Consider the following 21,584-nt stretch of genomic DNA (forward strand, 5'->3'; position numbering starts at 1 on the left):
ACGGAGCAAAGATCCTGAGGAAAGGCTGGGGAGAGGTCTGCAGGTGGAGGGAAGGAAAAAACCAAGAAGCGTGATGGAAACGGAGCCCTTTGCGCTGTGTTCCCGTTCCCAGTGCCCTTCCCAGGACACTTCCCACCCAGCCCATCTCCATCACTGGGTGCTCTTTCCAAGCCTGGGAGCAGAAGCTGGCAGCCTCCTCCGCGGGCAGCATTAACAGCAGGCTGTGGCTACCGGTCCCCTACTCACCTCTCTGCTTGCTTTGCTCTTGTTGCACCTCTGGAAGAAGGACCGTAGGTAAGACAGGTCCTGCCAGCATCTCCAAAGCAAGGACGGAGGTACTGGGATAGGGTGGCAGGGGGGAGAGAACCGCAGGAGCCGTTCACTACAGCGCGACATCGGCTTCGGCACGTGGCAGAGAAACAGCCACGACGCCACGCTGCTGCTTCCAGACCGTGTCGACCCTGCTCTAATGGGCCACCTCCTGATGCCAAAATATCAAGTGCTTGACCAGGGGCATGGGAGCTTGTGAGGGGGGTGGGATGCTTTCAGACACTGGCAGTTTTGGGAACTTCACTCTGCAGGTGAAGACCTTGCCCTGTTATTCTCGCTTCCACTTATTCCACCTCCACGGAGCAGCAGCTCAGGGAATCTGCCTCCCCAGCCAAGGAGCAGTGTGGGGAGAGAAGGCATCTCTTTTTTTTTTTTTTTTTTTTAGAGGGAAAAGAAGGGTGCCCACTTTTGCCCCAGCATTGCTTGCTCCAAGAAGCCCCGCAAAGTGCCTGGCACCTGCAAAAATACTGGGCAATAAAGTCGCCAGTGTGAGCTTTCTGGAGACCCATTCCTGCAGGGAGCCTTTGGGCCAGCTTCCTCTCCCCTCTAGCCCTCCACAAAGGTCGGACCCATCTGAAAAACTGGGGGGAGAAGAGCAGGGGGCTGTTTCTCCAAAGCGCAGCCCATCTTGTCAGGGCCACCACCGCCCCATCCCCTGCAGACGGACCCCCCCCCCAACCCCATAACCAGCTCCAGCCACGTCCGGAGCGCACCGTGCACCTCTCAAAAACCCCCAAAGAGAAGCCAAGAGGGATACCGTTCGGTCCCCATGGGTCACAGCGGAGCCCAGCCCTTGTGTGACAGCTGCCAGGCTGGGTGCACCCCGCAGCCCACCACCCCGTCCCAAAGGGACCCCTTGGTTTCCCCTCTGGGAGGAGGAGGAGGAGGAGGAGGAGGAGGAGGCAGCACCGCAGCCCAGCATCCTCAAGGCTCTGGTACCCTCTGCTGGCCCTGAACGTTTTCTCCTGCTAATGAAGCCTCTCCTGGGGTGTGTTTTTCAGCCTGAAGGTCACTCACAGACATAGCAGCAGCCTCTCCGGCACCCGCAGCGGCTTCCCATGCCTCCAGCAAGGCTTTGACACAGCCCTTTACGATGCAGGGTAAAGCGTTTGCCTGCTGCAGCCCTTGGAGAAGGGCAAAAGGGATAAGGAAAGAGCAGCTTTGAAGCGGGGAACAGCAGGTTGTTTCCTTTGCTGCTGCTGGCAGACAGGGAAGACAGCAGCAGCCTGCACGCAGCGACCGGGTAAGCACCGCTGAGCCCAACAGGGCAGCCTGCACCAACAGGATTTATGCCTTAATAGATCAAACCCTGAGCAAGAAAGGAGTTTCTGCCTTCAGGGGTGCTGGTGCTGCCCACGGGGCTGTGTCCTGCCTCGAGGCGAGTCCCCAGGATGGGCCCTGGGCGAGTAGGTGGGATGCCTTTCCAACCAAAATCCTGCACTCCCTCCAAAAGGGGAAGGGGATACATCCGGGCAGCCGAAGACCCTGCGCTACCAATATTAGTTTTTATTTTAATACAAACTAAAAGCTTTTGGAGTTCAAAGAAACATCAACGTTAACACAGTGACAAGAGCACCCAAGGGGAACCCTGACCACCCCAAACCCCAGTTCAAGAGGGAAGCCCTGGGCTGTTTGGCTCCCCAAGGAAAAGCTTCTTCCAGGAGCAGGCTCCGACCCCACGGGACGCTCTGCCTGCACGTGGGCTCCTGTCAGGCAGCGGCGGTTCCCTCCCCACGCACGGGAGGTCACTTGATGCGGTAGAGGACTTTGCGTTGCATGCGGTGCTGAATCTCCCCCCGCCGCATCATCAGCTGCAGCACCTTGTAGATGGCGTGTTCCGGGTATTTCTGGAAAAGGGGAAAGCAGGGGGAGATGAGCCGGCAGGGAAAAGCTCACCGGAGCCCAGCGGGAACCTGCAACCACCACTAAAGCCTGGCTGTGCCTCTCCGGAGGGAGGGAGCCCGGTGGCACCAGGCGCTGCTGCTCCTTTCCCCTTTCACTATTTCAGGTCTGACTGCAGCCAGTCTCACAAATCAAACAGTTCTGGTTTCAAGCGTAGGACCCCAACCTACCCAAACAGCCCCAAACCTCAGTGCTTTTGCAGAAAAATGAGTTCTCGCCTCACCCCCCCTTAAACTCTGCAATCCCATTGCGCACCACTCCCTACAAACTTCAAAAGCAGGTATGACCAAAAGGCTCTCCAGCCACCTCTTGGGGAATGAGTTTCACCCCCCGAATGGCAGCCTGGGGTCCCTGGTTTCACAGCCCAACCCTCCACAGGGTCCCTGGCCCACCTGCCGCATGAAGTCCTGGACGATGCTGTGCTCCGACACCTGAGAGCCGATGGCAAAGCGGCGCTTGAGCTGCTTCTCGATGCGGGACAGCATCTCTTGGTCCTCCTGTGTCGTGAAACCTTCTGCCCCTGGAGGGAGAGGCTGTGTGAGCTCTCTGTGCCGCCCAGACATCACTCTTAAACCCAAAGTGCCCGTCTCCTGTGTCTCCCCCACCACACCCGCACGCCTCGACGACTTCAGGGAACCCACGAGCAAATTCTACCACCAAAGGTTGCAGAGCTCCAAAGACACATCTGAACGTGGACCCGACTGCTGGAGCGTCCTTCAAAGCCTTTGTGCCACGCTGCCTCCCAAGGGAACATTTACCCCCACAGGTAAAGATGTTAGAGGACAAAAAGGCTGACGAACCACCTCCAGCGCTGGACTCTGCCCTTGGGACCACAGGGCCCCAGACCTTCCCTCTCTTGCCCAGCACGGATGGAGACCCTCGGTGACATTTCTCATTGCCCTCCCTTGCTGCCGCAGGCATTGCTTTGCCTTTGCTCAGAAAACAGGTCCAGCACCTACCCCGGGGGGTGCCCTGTAGCACCCCCAGCCTGGTCCGGGGAGGGAAGCTCATCTCTCCTTGCCCTGAGCAGCCAGACCAGGCACGTCCCTCCTGTCCCCAGCACAGAGCGTCTCCCCCTCACCTGACAGGCTGCCCGACATGGCCGCATCAAGCGTGGACACCTGGAAGAGCCGCAAGGCCTCCTCGACGTCTGCCTCGGTGGCGAAGGGCTGAAGCTTCATCTTCCCCAGGGACTCGGCGATGCGCACGATGGCCTCCAGCTGCCTGCGGCCGAAGGAGACGTTCACTGCTTTCTACTGCAGCTCCGAGGGGTCGTCTCCTTCCCCCCTGAGCCCTGACACCCACTTAACCCCACTCCAGGCACCTCCTGTCCCCCCCACGGCACCTCCGGCGTCGCCCTGTTCACACAGGGCTCCCCCAAATCCCGGGACCCCACTAACCCCCCTCCCGGGCTACAACCGGCGACGCAATCCCAACCCCGAGGGTTTCGGTGGGGAGAAGAGAGCAGGCTCGCTCACCGGACGGTGATGGGGATGCTGGAACGCCGGTCGCTCTCCTGCTCGTGCTGGCGAGTGCCGCTCCGCATCAGGACGTAGCGGTTCTTCAGCTTCTCCGCCGCCGCCGCCGACAGCCGAGGGCCACATTTCCTGCAAGGGGGGGACAGGAGATGGACGCAATGTCGACGGGGATGGTCCCCTGGGCAGTAGGGGGGGGTCCCCGGGCACCCCTCCTTTCCTCGGGCCACGCCGCGGCACCGTTGCGGCGGTTTCCCTTTTTTCGAGGCAGGAGTTAGGAAAAAAAACGTCACCCAGACAGAGCGCTCGCAAAAAGCCGTGCCTCGCACTCACGTCCGACAGAAGGAGATGAGCTTCTTCAGCTTGTTCAGCTCGATCTCGCCCTCCACGGCCTGGGTCTGGGTCAAGGCGCTCACGTGTAAGGACATGACGTGCTTGGCCAGCGTCTAGGAGAGCAGAAGGCAGTCAGGCAGCAGGAACCCCCTCCCTGCATCCTCCTCCTAAAAAATGGGGCATCACCAGTCCCAGCTGCCCCCGTGCGCCCCGACCCACCATGTCTCGCTCCTCATTGTGCTCATCCTTGACGATGAAGATCATGTCAAACCGGGACAGGATGGTGGGCATAAAATCGATGTTCTCCTCGCCTTTGGTCTCATCCCAGCGCCCGAAGACGGAGTTGGCAGCTGCCAGCACTGAGCAGCGGGAGTTGAGTGTGGTTGTGATTCCTGCCTGCGGGGGGAAGGAGAAACGGATGGGGTCAAGACCACATCCATGTCACAGCAGGGCTAGAAGGCTATCAACTCGTAGTTGAAAGGTCCAAACCAGTTTGCAAGGACTCATCCTCGATCACTTGCATTTAAATAAAACCCCCTACGTAGCACCCAATCGCTCTGTAATCCACGCTGGAGAGGGGTCAGCACAGGAGCTACGTGGGGCTGGACCCACATGTCCTTCTGGAGGAGGACTGGCTTCAGCTGAGGCTTGAGCACCGAGTAACTTCACTTCAAACCTCAGGTCAAGGGCGACGACACGCAAGACCCCAAGTTTGCGATCCGAGTTGGAAATGCGGCAGCTGGGTCCGAGTCCCCCGAGCAGCCCCGGGAGCAAAGCGTGGGTTTGCAGGCAGCAGGGCAAGAGCGAGCAGCAAGGAAAAGCCGTGGTGGGTGCTCAGCTGAACAGCTAAGGGGTGAGCCAGAGTGACCAGGAGGGAGCAGAGGTGCTACAAAAAAAGGCTGAGCAGTGGAAATGAAGAGGAACTCTGATCTGAGAGAAGACCTGGCACCAGGATGTCAGGCAGTTTCTATAGATCTCCTGAGAGGCTGGAGAGCAGTGGGAAGGAAGAAAATGAAGTGATATCAGGCTGTGACACAGGGACATCAGCAGAACTACTAAATCTAGAGGAGGAGAGGACAGGCAGAACAGAGGGAGCTCGTTTCAGTCCTGCCAAAGTTCAGGCTGCCTGAGAGAAGACAACCCAAAGCCTACAGGCAGGGCTGACCGGTCTCAGATCAGAGAAACCAGTAACCATCAAAACCACTGCCTGGACTCTAAAATGGGCAATTCTGGCAAAAGATGCCTGGCCACTGGCTGCTAGGCTCTCAGAAAACCCAGTGGCAAGTCAGGCTCCCGCCCTGGGGCAACACGCACCCGTAACTCACCTTAGCAATGGAGATGGTCTGCTGCTCCATGGCCTCGTGAATGGCCACGCGGTCATCCTCCCGCATCTTTTCATCCGAGGTGGGAGAAATGAGGTGAAGAGGGGGGAAAAAAAAAAAAAAAAAAGTCATCATCAGTCTCTTCCACCAGACCTCGGCTACACACCCACTGACGCTGACCCCCAAGTAAAAACTCTGCAAGGACCTCTGCCCAAGAGCGCAGGATGTAACCAGAGTTTCCCTGCAGCCCTATTTCTTTCCCCAAAAGAAAGCGAGGCAGCCTCAGGAGAGTCGCCCTCTCTCCCGCAGCTCTGGGCTCTCCTGGGAGAAGCCGGCAGCCCAAGGGCTCCCTTCCCCGCTCCCACGCAGGCAGCCCCACGGGTACCTTGTCGAACTCGTCGATGCACACCACTCCCCCATCCGCCAGCACCATCGCTCCTCCTTCCATGAAGAAACTCCTGGAGGACGGGTCGCGGATCACCGAGGCCGTCAAGCCGGCAGCGCTGCTGCCTTTCCCCGAGGTGTACACCTAGCGGCACGAGGGACAAGGAAGGGGACAGCACGTCAGCCGCCGCGGATCCCTGCAGCCCACCGCTCCAGATGGAGGACTAAGCAGCCCCGGTACCGCAAAACCAGAGCTGCTGGAGGAAACACAAGGACCTCCAGGAAAAGCCCTCGACACATGCCAAAAGCAGAGCTGCTGGGTACCGAGCAAGACTATTGCCTAGTCCCAGGCCTCGGACTAAGCGGCTGTGACGCACCAGAGGGCTTGAAGACACACAAATACAGGTATTAAGTACAGAACAGGGAGTGATTCATTGTTTAGTGGGCTGCTGCATTAGCTTTGTTTTCCCCCTGAGGGAACAACGCAGTCAGAGGCTGAGTTTCATAAAGACTACAAGAAAACACAGCTGAAAATATAATTTCATGCCTGGGCTCAGCCTGCAGGTCCGTGCCTGAGATGCAGTCAACTTCATTTGTCCTGACCAGCCAGGCTCTCTGCTGATCAAGTCTCAACAACAAACAGCAGCACCAGTCACGTCTCTGGACGTCTGCAAATAGCCTGGCTCGTATCATAATGAAAGGCATTACCTGCTTCCCCTTCCCTCCCTCGTCCCCTGCCCCGCGCCCCATCTCTTCCAGGCTAGCACCAGCAATGGCAGTTCGCACCTCTGCCAGCCAGCCGAACCGTGGATGCGCGGGCAGGTATCTGCTGGGACCACGGTCTGGTCCTCGGGGCTACGCAGGGAGCAGAAGGAAGAAACGAGTCGCGCTACAAGCGAGCACCTCAAACCACCTACCCCAATGGGCGAACACTTCTCGACGAACTTCAGCAGCTGGGATTTGGCCGTGCCGGGGTCACCCAGCATCAGTAAGTTGATGTCTCCTCTGCGGGTCAGCCCATCTGGGAGCCTGGACAGTGGGAAAAAGAGAGGGAGGAGAGACGGTGAGCCTTTATTTTGATAACCAAACACTGCTGACTAGCGGCAGGTGGCTGGCAGCACCGCCAGAAGACCGTACGAGGGCTTTGTGCCATGAGACCCCTGCCGCCACGCTCTCTCCACCAGGCTGACTTTTCCCCACCTCTTGCGAGAGCCTCCAAATAAGAGGCAGGCAATGGCCTTCTTGATGTCGGTGCTGCCATAGATGGAGGGTGCGATGCTCTTGGCGATGGTCTCATAGATGTTGGGCATGGCAGCAAGGCGACGAAGTTCCTCCTCTTCTTGAGGGGTCACCGAGCCAGCAAAGCTGTGTCCTGTACAGGGAGGAGGAGAATGATGCAACAGCGAACAAATGTTTTAAAAACAGCGAACAGATGTTTTAAAATAAATTATGCCACTCCCCCCACACCCGCTACTGCCAAAATCCCTTCTTGAAGATCATGCCAAGTGCCACCAGGTGGGAAGGGTGGAGAGGGCAGGTGTTTGCTGTCCCAGCAAGGCAGGCTCTGTCCTTAGAGGCGAGTAAGAAAAAGCAAGGATCTTGGGCAAAGCAGCTCTGGAGGAACCAGCGGGAGAATTACAGTCAGGACCATGTTTTAAATACATAGCTCAATTTTAACCATCGACTTCAGCCCAGATCCTCAGGGATGGCTTAGCAGATTCCCACTAAGATCAATAAGATAAAAGCACTTAAATACCTTGGAGGACTCAGGCTGAAGCCTCCTCGTCTAATATCACTGAGAAAAAGTCACACAGGACATGACTATAGAGCATTCAGGGCAAGTTAGACCCCTGGACTGGCTTGAACCTTCTGCTACATAAGCAGCAGAGAAGGACCCAGGCTGTGACTTCATGCAGTCCTTGCTGAGGGACCACCTTGTTCAGGAAGGGACCGTCCCAACACCAGGCTACCAACACAGACCACATGGCCACCAAAAGCAGCCCTCACCTGAGCCCTCCACGTCCACCTGGATGCCCACCACGCGGATATAAGCGCTTCGGATGCCCACGCCCACGTTGTCACGGCTTCTGTTCTTGCTCTGGGTGGATTTCTTGATGGAGTAGATGCCCATGATAGTGACTCGGTTCCCTGGGACAACTTTGTCACACAGGTACCTAAGAAAAAGGAGAAAAGCAGAGGATGGTAGCGGGTGAAAGGACGGCACCAGCAATACCCAGCGGGGTCAGGGTGGGGAGATCGCGCCGGTACCTGTCGCAGTACAGCTGCAAGTGCCGCGGCATCTCCCCGTGCGGCACAGCGTCCGGGGACTCCTGCAGCTTCAGGACTTGGAAGTCCACACACTTGCACTTATCTGGCATGATGAAATAGGGGTCCAGCGGGCACTTTGGGCGGCCGGCTTGTTCTCTGTGTAGAGAGATCAATCAGGGAAGGCTGCTGGTGCTCAAGAGCCGCCCCTGGGAACCCCCCTGTAGAGGGGACAGCGGTGACAGAGCCCGGAGTGGTGCCCAGCAGGTGAGAAGGGCGGTCGCACAGGGACGAACCAAAGGCTCCCCAAGCCCTCCGTCTCGTCTTCAACAGCTGCCAAAAGCGGGCACGAGAACAAGGCAAAGACAGGGTGATACTTGCCCGAGTACTCTCCCTGCCTCCCCCCTCTCCCCCTGCTAGCTAAAAGCAGGGAGAAAGGTAATTAATTAATTACACAGAAGGTGACAGTACAGACTCAACAACACGGCAGGGCATTTTTCTTTACAACCTCGTGCACGAAGCAAATGTTAAGTGGTTTCTGGTAAGAAAGCAATTAGCAATGTGACAAGGCTGCCGTCAACCTCCCAGTCTCTCGAGACGTATCTGCCTTGCTAGGCTACAAGCTCTCCAAGACACGGAGCACCTCCACGTCCCGCTGCTGTCTCAGTACATCACGACAGATGCCTGACGCCACGCAGGGCTGTCAGGGAGGGCAACATGAGAGTGCAAATGCACTCGTGCAGTCAAGGATCAGGAGCGAGGTGCCGTACAGGCCATGCGCAAGAACGATCCCTGTCCCAAAGACCTCTCAAGCTGCGTTAGAGGTAAGGTGCAGGAAATAAATACTGGCAGGCATGAGCTCGAAGACACAACCCACCAGGATCGGTCGGCGCGAGAGCTGCAGCACAGCGGCAGCCTGACGCTCACGGTTCGCACGGGAATCGAGAGCTGTAAAGCGTGATTGGAAAATTGGTGGCAAAGCATCCCTACAGAAGGTAACGCGAAACAGCCCCCCTCCGGAGGGGGAACGCAGAAGGAAGACGTTTGTTTGAAAAAGGGAAAAACTTAATAGGAAGTTGCGACAGCAGCTTAACGCAGCATTACGGGACAGGTGGAGGCAGGAATGAATCTTTAGGTAAAACAGGCAAAGTACCCTGCAGATATAACGAACTCCCTAGACATGGCTGCTCAATACTGCTTGCAGAGCTGCTCACACAGCACCACGACCGGTGTGACCACAGATGGACGGAGCTAAAATCCACTGGCCACGGGTGAGCGCAGGCTTGAGGGCGACACGAAGGGAAGAAGCAGAGAGCAGCGCAGATGATTCTGCCTTGTGTGACAGGGAGCTGACTCTATGCAGCAGGCGTGGGACAGAGGGGCAGCAGGAGGGGACGCGGCCTTTTTTTTTTTTTCCCCCATCATCCCCACGTCAGTCCTTACGTGTTGCATTTTCTGGGGAGAGCGTAACCCTCCAGGCCCGGGCGCACCGCGATGTTGCTGATGGTGTTGCGGCAGCTGCGGCACTGGATGGCGATTCTGGTGGCTTTGGCTCTCACCGGGGTTGCTGCAATTACAATTCCAGGGATCTTCACAAGGTGGGACATCTGGTCAGACTGAAAGGGAAAAGGTGAAGGGAAGGTGAGAAAGCTGTCACTGGAGGATGGATGGGAAACTAAAGAAGTTAGAGAAACACAGTTCTTCCTTAGCTACGCTTCCCACGTTCATGGAACTAAGTACCAGAACATAAAAGCCTGCACTTCTTGACAACATCACTCCCTTGCCCTAGAGTAGTAAAGGAAGACTGCATGACTTAAGCCACGCTAATTTCAAAACAAAAGAGAAAATGACAAAACACTGCCTGCAGAACATCACTTATAGCCATAGCCTCCCCACAGCAGCAATCAGTAGTAACAGTCCTTTGCAGTCAGATCTAAGTTGCAGAGCACCCCTGCTTGTAAATTAGTGTACAACCCATGTGATCAAGTACCAAAAGCTTCCTCTGCAATCACACCCCTACACGAGCAAGCCCCGCCACCCGCTGCTCACCTTCAGGCTGCGGATGTTGGCTGCGTTGGCATCTGATCTCAGCATCACCTGGATGTCTTGGAGAGTTTCTTCCCCTGAAGGACGAGGACGGGTGACCTCATCTGCGACTTCTTTTGCTGCTTCTTCCAACTACAAAGGGAAAAAACGAGGCTATTACGGGGATGTTACAGTGCGTCGCCAGGGCTGCTCGCACAATGTGACAGTGCCAGCGTGCCAGGTTGCCAAACTCTTCCATCCTTACCAGCTGCAGGTGCTCCGCTGGTTGTTTGTACAAATAGTCAGCGAGATCTTCATCAAAGCTGGCCAAGTCCTCCATCTCCACCTCCACCCAGTACTGACTCAGGTTATAATGCCGTTTAAGCTCATCCCTGGAAGGCAGTAAGCGGTAAAGGTTTGCAGGACGGAAAGCACCGGTCACCCACAGTGACCTTATGACAAGGAGGGAGCAGAGAAGGCAGGTTCTGCAAGGAGTCCTTGGTTTGGAAAGCAAACGGGAAAAATCAGGAGAGTGCCAAGAGAAGCCGAGGGGGACCGGGGCAAATCTTTCCCAAACCCACTTTGAAATGTGCCATAAGACCAGGGACACCAGCACTTGCAGTGACAATGTAAAGTATAGCACTAATTGTTTACTAGAGTTACACAAACAGATAAGCAATTAGAAAACTTCTATAGAGAATAATACATATTATACCTAAAATATGATTTTAAAAAAGGAAATAATAGCATAGCAGGCAAAGTTCTCGTTAAAAAAGCCAGGGTGCATGAAATTCAGAGATGAAAGGTGAAAGATTGTCCTAGCCCTTGCATGACACACCTCCAGATTCTCGCACAGTTGTGTCTCCAAGCTGCAGAGGCCAAGGGATGGCCAAGGGACCTTCATATCCTCAGAAGGCACACATGGACAGTGCTGCACTGATTTTAATGGATACAGACAAAACTCCAGACCAGAAAGGACTAGAGCTTGAAGACAGACCTTGAATTTCAGAACTAGATGGAAGCTTGGCAGTGCAGAACCCTCTATTGCTACCTCTGCCACTGGCTGGCTGCCTAAAAGTTTGGGAGAACCCCAGACCTCAGTTTTCCAGTGATGTGACATGGGAACAACAACATTTCTTATACTGACAAAGAGCTCTTTACGGTCTATGGCAAGAGAAAAGCTGACATGTGCTATTGTATATCTGGGGTGTGCATAGCAGGAGGGAAGTTAACAGCAGACTGGACATGCAAAGAGGAGTGGGGAAGGCACAGAAGGAGAAAAGGGCTCACGGCAGCACCTGTATTTGAAGGTGAAGCCCGTCCGGTCCGTGCCCACCCGGTACTGCCGCAGAAACTCCTTGAACCGCTTTTGCAGCTGGGATTTCCGAACCTGCCCCTCGTCCACCGATGCATCGCCCCCAAAACTGTCGCTGTAGTAAATGCCGGGGTCGTCGAAGCCGGACATGGTGACTGCTGCTCCCCTGTGGGGGCGAGAGCGCATGGTCAGCCCTAACCACCAGCACCAGCACCAGCACCACCACTGTCAGCACCAGGACCACCAGCACCAGCATCACCACCAGCACCACCACAAGCACCACTGCCAGCAGCAGCACCACCACCACCAGCAGCACCAGCAGCACCACCACAGCACCATCAGCATCAGCACCAGCACCAGCACCACAGCACCATCAGCATCAGCACCAGCACCACCACCAGCACCACCACCATCAGCACCAGCACCACCAGCACCAGCACCACCACCACCACCAGCACCACCAGCACCACCACAGCACCAGCAGCATCAGCACCACCACCAGGACCAGCACCACCACCATCAGAACCAGCACCACCACCACCAGTACCACCACCAGTACCCCCAGCAGCACCACCACCACGACCACCTCCGCACCAAATCCCCCCCCGAAATGCTGCCCCCCGCCCCCCCCCGCCCTGCCCACGTCCTCCCCCTCCCCCCCAGCGCCCCCCGGGATCCCGCACCCCCAACTCCCCACGCACACCCCCCAGTCCCGCCCCGCACCTCGCCGCCCGCGGGACGCCACCACCAACTTTTTCGCGGCAAAAACGGCGCGCGGCGGAAACCAAACTGCTGGAACGGAGCGCACCGCCTCGCTCTCCGATTGGCCCGGCCGCAGCTCGCCGCCGCGGATTGGGCACCGGCCGCCCTCCAGCCCCGCCCCAAGAGGAAGAGCGCGGCCTCGCCGCTCGCCGCCGATTGGCTGCGGCGCTCCGCCCCCTGCCGGCCGGGCGCAGTTTGGCGCGAAATCTGGGGGAGGTGAAATGGCGGGCGGGCGGGCGGGACCATTGTGGCGGTGGGCGGAGGGGGGATAAGCGGGTGAAACCATTGCGGGCGGCGGGAGCGTTAGTTGCCCTCAGGCGACGGGTGCGAGGCCGTGAGGGGGAAGCGGAGGCTTTAGTTACGGAGAATAAAATAAATTACTGCTGTAGGGAGGGCTGGAGGCTGTTGCTGCAGGGCTCGGTGGGGTGGTAGGGCCTGAGCGGGGTGTCCCTGTGGGCAGGAGGGCCCTGGGCCTAGGCCTAGGCCTGAGGTCGCTGGCTGTGGTGCAGCAGGCCCACGGCCACGGAGGGCAGGGCAGAGGAGAAACCCGCTGGATGTGGTGGGACGTACTGTGAGGAAAGGGCGGGCAGGTGGTCTGGCTGGGGCCCCACAGGGATGGCAGCGGCCGTGCGGCAAGCCTGATGGTTTGCGAAGGGGCTGCTGCCTCAGGGGGTGTGTTCTCCGGGATGCTTTTCTCCTGACCAGTAATGAATTTTGGGGGGAAGGCTGGCAGGTTGTTGGGTAAGCATTTTGGCCTCTCAGAAATGCGGTAGTGCGCATCCTAAATGGAAGCAAAGCTGGGAAGCATAGTGTGTTGCAAGGGAGGCGCAACTGCAGCAGGTGGAAAATAAAGACTGTCTCGTTGTTGCAGAGAAACCAACTCACGCGTTGCAGACAAACCAGATACATTTGAAACGAGGAGCCAAAGGAACCTTAGTAGATATGGTAGATATATGGATGTAGATAGGAACTGTTTAATAATTATCTAGCTTATAGTGAAGTTAAAGAAATTTCAATAGAGGTAGGCATGGCCCAAGAGGATGAGAAGTGATGCTGAACATTTGCATTGTTGGCCCAAGAGGATGAGAAGTGATGCTTAACGTTTGTATTGTTGAGGCTGGCTGGGGCAGGAGATGATAGTCCCTGATAAGGAGCAGCAGTCGACCCCAGAAATCAGCCAAGACTGGCCTTGTGACTTTTGGGAACTAATTTTAATATGAAGTGGGGATAGATCATGCCTATGTATAGGCGTATTGTAAAACACCATGTATGTGTAAGACTTGACTGTATAAATTTGAAGCAAACTGCTGAGTCAGGCGCGCACGACTTTGGTGGGACTACCCCCCATGCTGCCCAGCGCTGAATAAACATACCTGCTTTACAATCTCACTGATTGTGGAGTCTGTTTCCACACGTCACATTCATAAAGATTGTAGACGAGTACAAGAAAAACTTTAGTCTTCGCCTCCAAACACTTCTTTAGGCTCAGTGCAGAGTCTTTCAGTGTGCAATAGCACGATGGCTGTGAGATACTCAAAGCACCATACCTGTTCTGCTATGAGCAGGGAGGGGATGATGTCAGTCTGCATCCAGATTTCCTAACTCTGAGGTCACAAATTACAATCTCTTTGGGCAGAGGAGAGGGGCTGAGTGTGGTGGAGTGCATTTCTGAGCTCATGGGCATTTGTTTGCATGTTTGGGAGGTTTAGCTATTCAGCATGGCTGAGTGAACATAATTATTTAGTTGGGGTGGGTTAGAGGGACCGAATAGGTAGAACTTAATATAAATTTGAATGAACGAATAAGTTCTTGTATTTGAATAGCTATCAAGCCTCATATCCCTGCTTCTCAAACATCTATCTTTTTTTAAGAATTAACTATTTTTTCTACCAGGGGTTGGCAAATGGGTCCAAATAGAGAAGTGTTAAAGGAGATTTCTGAAGGGATCTAGGGTAGATAAGAGCCTGAGAATAATGACAGTCCCTCTTTCCCACTGCTTATTCTCAGCAGGACCTGCCTTCTGATTCTTGCTCTTTGAGCAGGTTCAGTGCCGGTCATTAAAACAGATCAGTAGGAAAGCGTGTCTTTGGGATTAAGGTCACAGCCAGAACAGGCAGCATCGTGGAGACAGGTTGATCACAGAGGCTTTCTGGTAGAAAGAGAGGAAAGGAGTCAGAGGTGATAGATAATGGCCTTGTCGGTACCTGCTGTGCCATACCTGAACTGCAGCCTCTCCTGCAGTGACTCCTGTGTTAGAAGACCCTCCGAAGCAGGTAGGGCCTATGGCCATAACAGTGGCTGGCCACAAAGCCAGACCTCCAGATCTGCCTCAGCAAAAGGGGAGGAAAGCACGCTGCGTGTATGGGCTGCTCTAGCAGCGCCGTGTGTTTGGTGTGTCTTTAGCAATGCCATGTGCCTGCCGAGCCCTGGGAGTAAGTTGGCTTAGTTTGTTACCTCGGTGAGAGCGTGCAGTTGCGTGCTTCATGTCTCCCATTTAGCTGCCTCATAGGATCAAAACCTAGTGTGAATTTCATTTCTGGGTGGTGAAAACTTACTTGCTTTTCCAATTCATGCTGAAGTTCTCGCAAAGGCAGTCTGCTAACCGAGCCCTTACTGGTAGTGGTCAGGGAGAGCTATCCTGGTTTCCACCAGATGAGGGTCCCGTCACCTTTTGCTTTTAATAGTATAGCAACCAGCTCTTAACGTACAGCTTCCACCCCTAAAAAATACTTTGTACGCTCACAGAATTTCATGCCATTTCTAGAAATAGAGACCAGCATGTAGGAGCTGAAGAAACCTGCCCCAGCCTGTAACAGGTTATTGTTAGCACTGAGTGGGAGCAGAGTCTGGCTCTGATGATAGCTCCCACTTTCATCTATTGACATTTCTGTGGAGGCAGCAGCTCCAAAAGACATAAAACTGGGAGGAAGAAAGACACCTCCTTTCTCCCCAGGTAAGGCTTTAATAATACGAAACACCAGGCCTGAAGACTTTACATTGAAGTTTATTATGTATATAAATTATATAACCAGACAAGAGAATGACACTGATCTTCAACAACCGTCTTCTGCTTTTTAAAAAACAAAAATGATTGGAAAAAGGATTAACAAAGACCTACTAGTGTCATATAAAACAGTCTATAACCCACAGGAGCCACATGGCTCCACAGAAAAAGTGATCACAGTATTATCTAGCAGTATAAAAAATTGAGCAAACGGAGCTCCGGGGAGCTTCGTATTTCTGAGAAGAGACAGATGTCAAAGCTGCATTTCTGATCCAGTCTGTAAAGCAATGACAATTCCTGGCCATTGTTTTTAGCCTTTTCTACCCTTAGTTTTTGGTGATAAAGTTAGTCTCTGAGAAGAGCTCACACCAAGCACGGGAGAGACTTTGCCTGAGCCCCCTTAGCACGCTCTTTGATTTCTGGGGAGAAAAGTCTCCTAATATTAGTGGCAGAGCCAAGATCACAGTACTCAGTCGGGGGGAATTTCTCTCACAAGGACTGGGAAGGTGGATTAGTTCAGGGTGAGGGAAGGCATGAAGAGAAGGTGAAGGTCCTGCTCTTTCACATGGCAAATAAGCCCAGGGCAACTGTCGTGGCTAGGAAGCTGAGCGCCAGGATCCACCGCACCAGGCGAGTGATGGGCATCATGTCTGTGGGTCTCCTGTTTGTCTTCTTACTTTCTTGCCCAGGTGCTGGACCTAGATCAAATATGGAGAGAAAAAAAAAAAGGCAGGTGAGAAGAGGTTGAGGCAAGAAGCTGCCACACTTGCTCTCCCCAGTCCCAGAGCAGACCTTGCTGGAGTGGTCAAGGGGAGAAGGAGGAAGCCCAGAGCCCATTTGGGCTGGGGGGAAACAGTGGCAGCAGGTTCTGCTCTCCTGGGGTAGGTGAAGAAGGGAAGCAGCAGACTTGACCTGGGAATCTCAAAGGCTCACAACCTCTTCCCTTGTCTCCTTACAGGCTTATAAATGCACTGTCCAGCTCCATCAAACCTCTGATGTGTGCAGAAGACAGCCAAATACTTAAGCCAGAATTTTAAAAGGCATTTTGTCTCCTACTTCTCATTGATTTAATTGGTTAGGCATCTAATGACCTTAAACAGGTAGTTGTTAGCACTCCAGACAAATAATTTTCCCAGTACAACTTCAGGACAGGATTCCTCATCCAACACCAAACTTTTCAGAAAATCCTACTTTAATGAGTGCATTGGGAAAGGAGCAGCAAAGTTTCACAGAGAACTTTTACTGCCTCTCCCAAAGAAGCTGCTTTAAGCTTCATTGTATAGAGATGTACAAAACATGGTTTGCTTTTCATTCTTTGCCACAGGAAAACTGTGGTTCAACCCAGTATGCACTGAAAAATCTCCCTTTTAGCATCAGAATACGTAAGTCGTAAGGGCTTTTTTATTTGAATCACACATTATCAGGGAAACCACTCTCCTCTGTAAATATCTGAGCCCGCTCCGCACTCAGTTACAAGCCTGACTCCGTGAAAAGGGATTGCTCTGCTTGCAGCCGCTGTTCAGGCTTTGCCCAGTTTGGGATCAGCGCTTGCCAGTAGTGGAGATTTTTCAGTTTTGCAAAACTGATGGGCAGCCTGTACATCCTCACTTCCCAGCTGGTTACCTTTCACCATCCAGAACAATGCTCACTATCAACCCAGCACACTTTCAGGACTGTTTTTAGTAAATACTTCTGGAAGGCAAGAAAATGACCAGAGGGAAACTTAGTCCGACAGGATAAGGCTCTGTGTCTGGAAGAACCTTCTGTCAGCATCACAGCACCACGGCTGATCTGCTGGGCCCAAAATTGCCGCCTTTAATTCTGTGAACTCAAGGCAAGTTTTCCCTGTGGTCAAAACTCACGTGGCAAATGAACCTTACACCTGTTAAAACCTAAAAGGAGGAGAGGGGAGTCTCTTCTTGTAAAGGTCCCTCACTGATGCTATTTCTGGGGAGCCCACATGTGTCATCCTCACTCTGTCATGTCTAGAAGAGGCTTTGCACACACCAGTGCCTCTCCTTGCATGACCTACTGATGGCTGGAGAAGAGATGGGGCAAGCACCTCATGCTTATTTCTCGGTGGCTTTTACAAACAAGAACAGAGGAAGGGAGGAGAACAAAACCACAAGGGGCAATGTTAAACACCTGCCCTTAGAAGTGTCTTACCTTGCTCATGTGATTTGTTAACATTCCTTGTGCGAAGCTCTGCCTTCGGCTGCACAGTGCGACCATTCTCCTGGCCCTTAGACACCAGCTCCTGCAGCGCCTCAAACACCTGAGAAGAGGGAACACTGTCTCATTATGTGGCCTCCTCTTCTTCTTTCACTAGACCCCTTGCCCCTGCCCTAGGCACTTTCAGAACTAGAGGAAGACACAAGCCTTCAGTCTAAGTCTCCTGGCACTTTTTGCACGGAACATAATCTGCCTGTGGGGTCAAGAGCATGTCTTTTAAACTCCTTGTTCACTTTACAGGTTCTCCCTGAAGCTTCCAGCTCAGGAGAAGGCTATTGCCCATCTTCTGATGGTAAGGAAAGCAAGGTAGCTGTGCATCTAGTCAGCATCCACAGAGGACCTGTGGAGCTGTACTATAGAGGTAGGACAAATCGGTGGTGATCCCCACTCCCAGTATAAGCCCTCATTCATATCTGAATAATGCCACATGGAAGAGACTGAATTCAAACCCTAAGGGAGGGAGAAGAGATTTTCAGAGACCAGCCTTTTACTAGGCTCCCAGCTTGGACAAGCGTAGCCATCCAGCTCTGACTGGCTTGCCCTAATCCACAACTTCCCGTAAACTCCACGGCAGAAATACCGGCTTTGCCTTTGCCCTGTAGCTATTATCTTGTTTCAGAGAGGGTGTGGACAGGCAGGGCTGTCTGGTTGTTACCTGTATATTTAGCAGGAATGCTTTCTTGGCCTCCTCCAAGACTCTTTTCTTAGTGGCAAGATCCATCTCGAGGGCATTCATGCGGGAGCGATAGAGCTGCTTGAACTTGGTGGCGTTGGAGACTCCATCGAAGGTGAAGAAAGCCAGACCTTCTCCAGTGGTGGGCAGCTGGAGGGCCTTTTGGGCAATTTTCTTCAGCACCTGCCCCCCAGACAGGTCTCCCAAATAGCGAGTGTAGGCATGGGCCACCAGGAGCTCTGGCTGGTTCTTGCCTACGTAGTGGAGCCTCTCAACGTATTTCTGAGTAGCCTCAGGACACGGGATCTCTGCCCTCCAGTTGCTGCCATAGAAGTACTCCAAGTCTTCCTCCAGGGCAGCTTTCCGGTGCAGCTCCGCCGGAAAATACACAGGGGCATAAACTGGGTTGTCCTTGTTACGTTCAATCTCTTCTTCCAGAGCAGAGTAGATGAAGTACAAGGATGCCGTAACCAGCTGAAAGAGAAGGAAGAGGATGAGCTACAGGTGCATCTGTCTGCCTGCTTCAGGTTTGGGGGACAAATCCTACTAATGAAAAAGTTACTCATGGGCGCACCCAGTGTGACTCACGCACATCTGTGATGTTGCAGGTTTCCCATGTGGAAAACAGAGTCGCAAGGTGCGGTGAGGCACGGTTTAGCCCTTCCCCTTCTGCTTGAGGCAGCATCAGGTAAGATCTAAGCCCTTTCCAGCAGATGTTGGTCTTACCTGCCCTTAAAAGCAGCTGCCTTCACCTTCAAGTTAAAGGTCTTGCAGCTTGATGTAATGGAAACTGAAGCCCTATTAAATCATGCCTGGTCTATTCTCCTCATTCCCTCGGTCAATAGAGAGGGTATTCCCAAAGGTATATTTTCTGGTGCATTGTTCAAATCTGAATGCTTCAACATGTGGCTTCCCTTTGTGGGGCCTTGTGAGACGATGACACACCCTGTTTATTTTTCAACATATTCATCCTGTTGGCATCCCACCATCCTGGGAACTGAGGCACCACCGCTGTCCTCATTCAGACTTGCAAGTGGGGTTGCCTCCTTGGTTGCCTCGAGGAGACAAGATAAAAGGGGGCTGGGAAGCACAGCCTGCCTCTAAAAGATGCCTTTGTGAAGGAGCGCTGCGAGGATGTGTGTTCTCCTCTCTATTTTGAAACCATTGTTATTGTTGTTTTTCCCAGCTTACGCGATACTTTCTTCTATCTGCCAGCTTTTCCACGTGGCGTAAGACAATCTAGCTGTGTTCTTTCTTTCCCCGGGCATTCTGTTTTCAGAGGCTGTATTGATATTTACAACTACCCCGCCCCTTCCTTACACTGGAATCCCTTATCAACAGCAAAGGGTAAAACATGAAGGTATTGCAGTACAGGTGAGTCAGGTTTGGGGGGGGGAATTACGCTGATGACAGGAGAGAAAGCAGTTTACTCTCCCACAAAGCAATCAGTTCTGCAGTAAAAGAGTTGCTGTTTCAACTTTTCCCCACTCTGCCAGCAAATAGGACTTTGATAAGCACATGGGCAGTGGCTTGGTTGTGGAAACAAATACTCAGAGTCTGGGGAGTCAAGTGTCAGGACACATACATAGGTTTGCCAAGAGAGTAAACAAAAAAAGAGGTTTTTAAACAGTACCATGTTATCCATCTTACTGGAAAAGGAACAAAATATGGGAACATTGCCTAACCAATGAAGAAAATATAACTTGACTGGATGTTTTCAGAGGCAGGTAGTGGTTTAATGGGAAACGTGGCTTTTGAAAACTGTCATTTTTTTAAAACCCACGTCACATCTCACTCCCCCTGATGGCATGTAAATATCTTCTAAGAAAGTGAGCTGTATTCCTGAAGGCCTGACTTTTTACGTTATTGCCAGCCTGTCTCAAAGTTCACTGCCTAACCAATGCTGCATTTCTAACACCAGGAAGTCAGCACCTGAGATTAAATTTATGCTTGACTAAATATCCTGAATGTGACCTGTCAGAAATAAGTAGTCTTTTTCCTACTCTTGTGGATTTATTTGCCAAGGAACAATTCAACAACAAAGTAATTAAACCACAGGTTGGATCACTAGCTGTTATTTGCAAGCCCACACGTCACATCCTATAGCCTCCCAGGAATTTCTGGCCCAGGTGTGTGCTTTGTTTTTGCTCATGGCGTTGTTACGTGGCTCAGATCCCAGGAATCACGTATCTAGCCAGGTTAGGTGCAGACTAATGTCTGCAAATGTTTCTCTTTTATCTTAAGAAAAGCAACAGGCTCCTACCTGTTAGTGGCAGACATGGCTTGCTCAAGCTCAGTCTGCCTTTGAGTTATTATTCACGATCTCAGCTCTGGTATAACCCAAGTGACAAGAGAAACACTGCAAAGTTCAGTCCCAGAGATGATCCCACATCCTCATTTTCTCCCTATTCCATCATTATTTCTAGCTGTAGCTGCTCAGAGTGTTGTAAATTTAGTATTCTCCCTCTTTTTGGCATTTCAGCCGCTCAAGTAGCTGCACATAGTCATATCCCCATTAGCTATCATTGCCAATAATTAACATGCAGACATTTATGAAGAAAGAGAAAAGCAATTGCATTAATCCCATCACACTCTTAGTCTTTTTATCCTGTTTCAACTTGGCTGCCCATGGTGATATGCACAGTCCTGCCCTGCCTTTTGTAAGAGGGGCCGGAAAGATCTTAAGGTGCTGGAGTTTGATGAGGAGGATGTTTTGCAGAGGAGATGCTGACACCAGACAGCTGTAATGCAAAACTCCTTCCTTGTGCCATCCCCATCCTCCCTGCTTTAGTCCCTGTGCAGCCTGTCTGATCTAATAGTGTATTTCCTGCTGAGGAAATCCCATCCCCGAGCAACGCTGCTATGAAATACCTTAAACTCGTGGAGTGACACCTGCCCCTTCTGGAAATTCCTCATGAATGGCGTGTTCTCCGCCTGCTCGTGCACCTCCTTGGTAGCTTCCTTCATCAGTTCTGACAGGTCCTTGGACCTGCAGGGGAAGAGCAGCAAAACAGATGTCAGTGCCGTCGCTCTCCTCTGGCAAAACAGATCTTGGCTTTCTAGGAAAAAAAGGGGGAGCCTGGGATGGCAGGAAAAGGAGCAGAGCATTCCCGAGAGCCACAGGTGGGAAGTGGGGAGCACTAGCATCCCAAACGCTGTCCCGAGCGAGGAAGACTGACAGACTCCATCCAGAGGTGAGAGCAGGAGCGTGCCGTTCCCTGCAGAGCAGAAACAGGAACAGCATGCCTAAAAGCAAGGGGAGAAACACAATACTCTCCTGGCAAAAAAAAAAAATTCCCTCTCGTTCCCATCCCGCTCTCACCTTTCGGAGCTGTGTGTCTGGGAAGTTTCCATGTTTCTCCCCGCCGTTTCACTCCTCCGCTTCCCTGTTGTTTTTGCTCGCTCGTGCTTTCCTCCTTCCCTTCTGCTCCCGGTACGGTGAAGCTCTTGAGCTGGGCAGCCCAGCTCCCGCATCCAGCTTTATACTGCCAGGCCACGTGAGCAGCCAAACTGCTGACCTCAGTTTGTGAGCACAAACTTCTTGCAACACCACCGCACTTCC

At 53.0% G+C, this 21,584-nt stretch overlaps 2 protein-coding genes across 2 annotated transcripts; both read right to left on the reverse strand.

The window, feature by feature from the left end:
* Positions 1-1,821: 1,821 nt before the first annotated feature.
* On the reverse strand, positions 1,822-12,142 carry MCM5 (minichromosome maintenance complex component 5). The gene is made up of 17 exons (XM_075050782.1): positions 12,075-12,142; positions 11,335-11,517; positions 10,302-10,428; positions 10,061-10,189; positions 9,455-9,627; positions 8,015-8,170; positions 7,754-7,920; positions 6,947-7,118; positions 6,664-6,775; positions 5,748-5,891; positions 5,366-5,431; positions 4,260-4,436; positions 4,041-4,153; positions 3,711-3,839; positions 3,314-3,456; positions 2,625-2,752; positions 1,822-2,177 (listed from the first exon to the last, which is right to left on the reverse strand). Exons 2-17 carry the CDS (start codon positions 11,499-11,501, stop codon positions 2,076-2,078), a joined length of 2,205 nt encoding a protein of 734 aa, XP_074906883.1. The 5' UTR covers positions 11,502-11,517; positions 12,075-12,142; the 3' UTR covers positions 1,822-2,075.
* Positions 12,143-15,101: 2,959 nt separating this feature from the next.
* On the reverse strand, positions 15,102-21,584 carry HMOX1 (heme oxygenase 1). The gene is made up of 5 exons (XM_075051178.1): positions 21,345-21,584; positions 20,894-21,011; positions 18,005-18,496; positions 17,284-17,392; positions 15,102-15,815 (listed from the first exon to the last, which is right to left on the reverse strand). Exons 1-5 carry the CDS (start codon positions 21,494-21,496, stop codon positions 15,679-15,681), a joined length of 1,008 nt encoding a protein of 335 aa, XP_074907279.1. The 5' UTR covers positions 21,497-21,584; the 3' UTR covers positions 15,102-15,678.

The sequence above is a fragment of the Buteo buteo genome, chromosome 19 (genome assembly GCF_964188355.1).
Source record: "Buteo buteo chromosome 19, bButBut1.hap1.1, whole genome shotgun sequence".
NCBI classification, from domain to species: domain Eukaryota; kingdom Metazoa; phylum Chordata; class Aves; order Accipitriformes; family Accipitridae; genus Buteo; species Buteo buteo.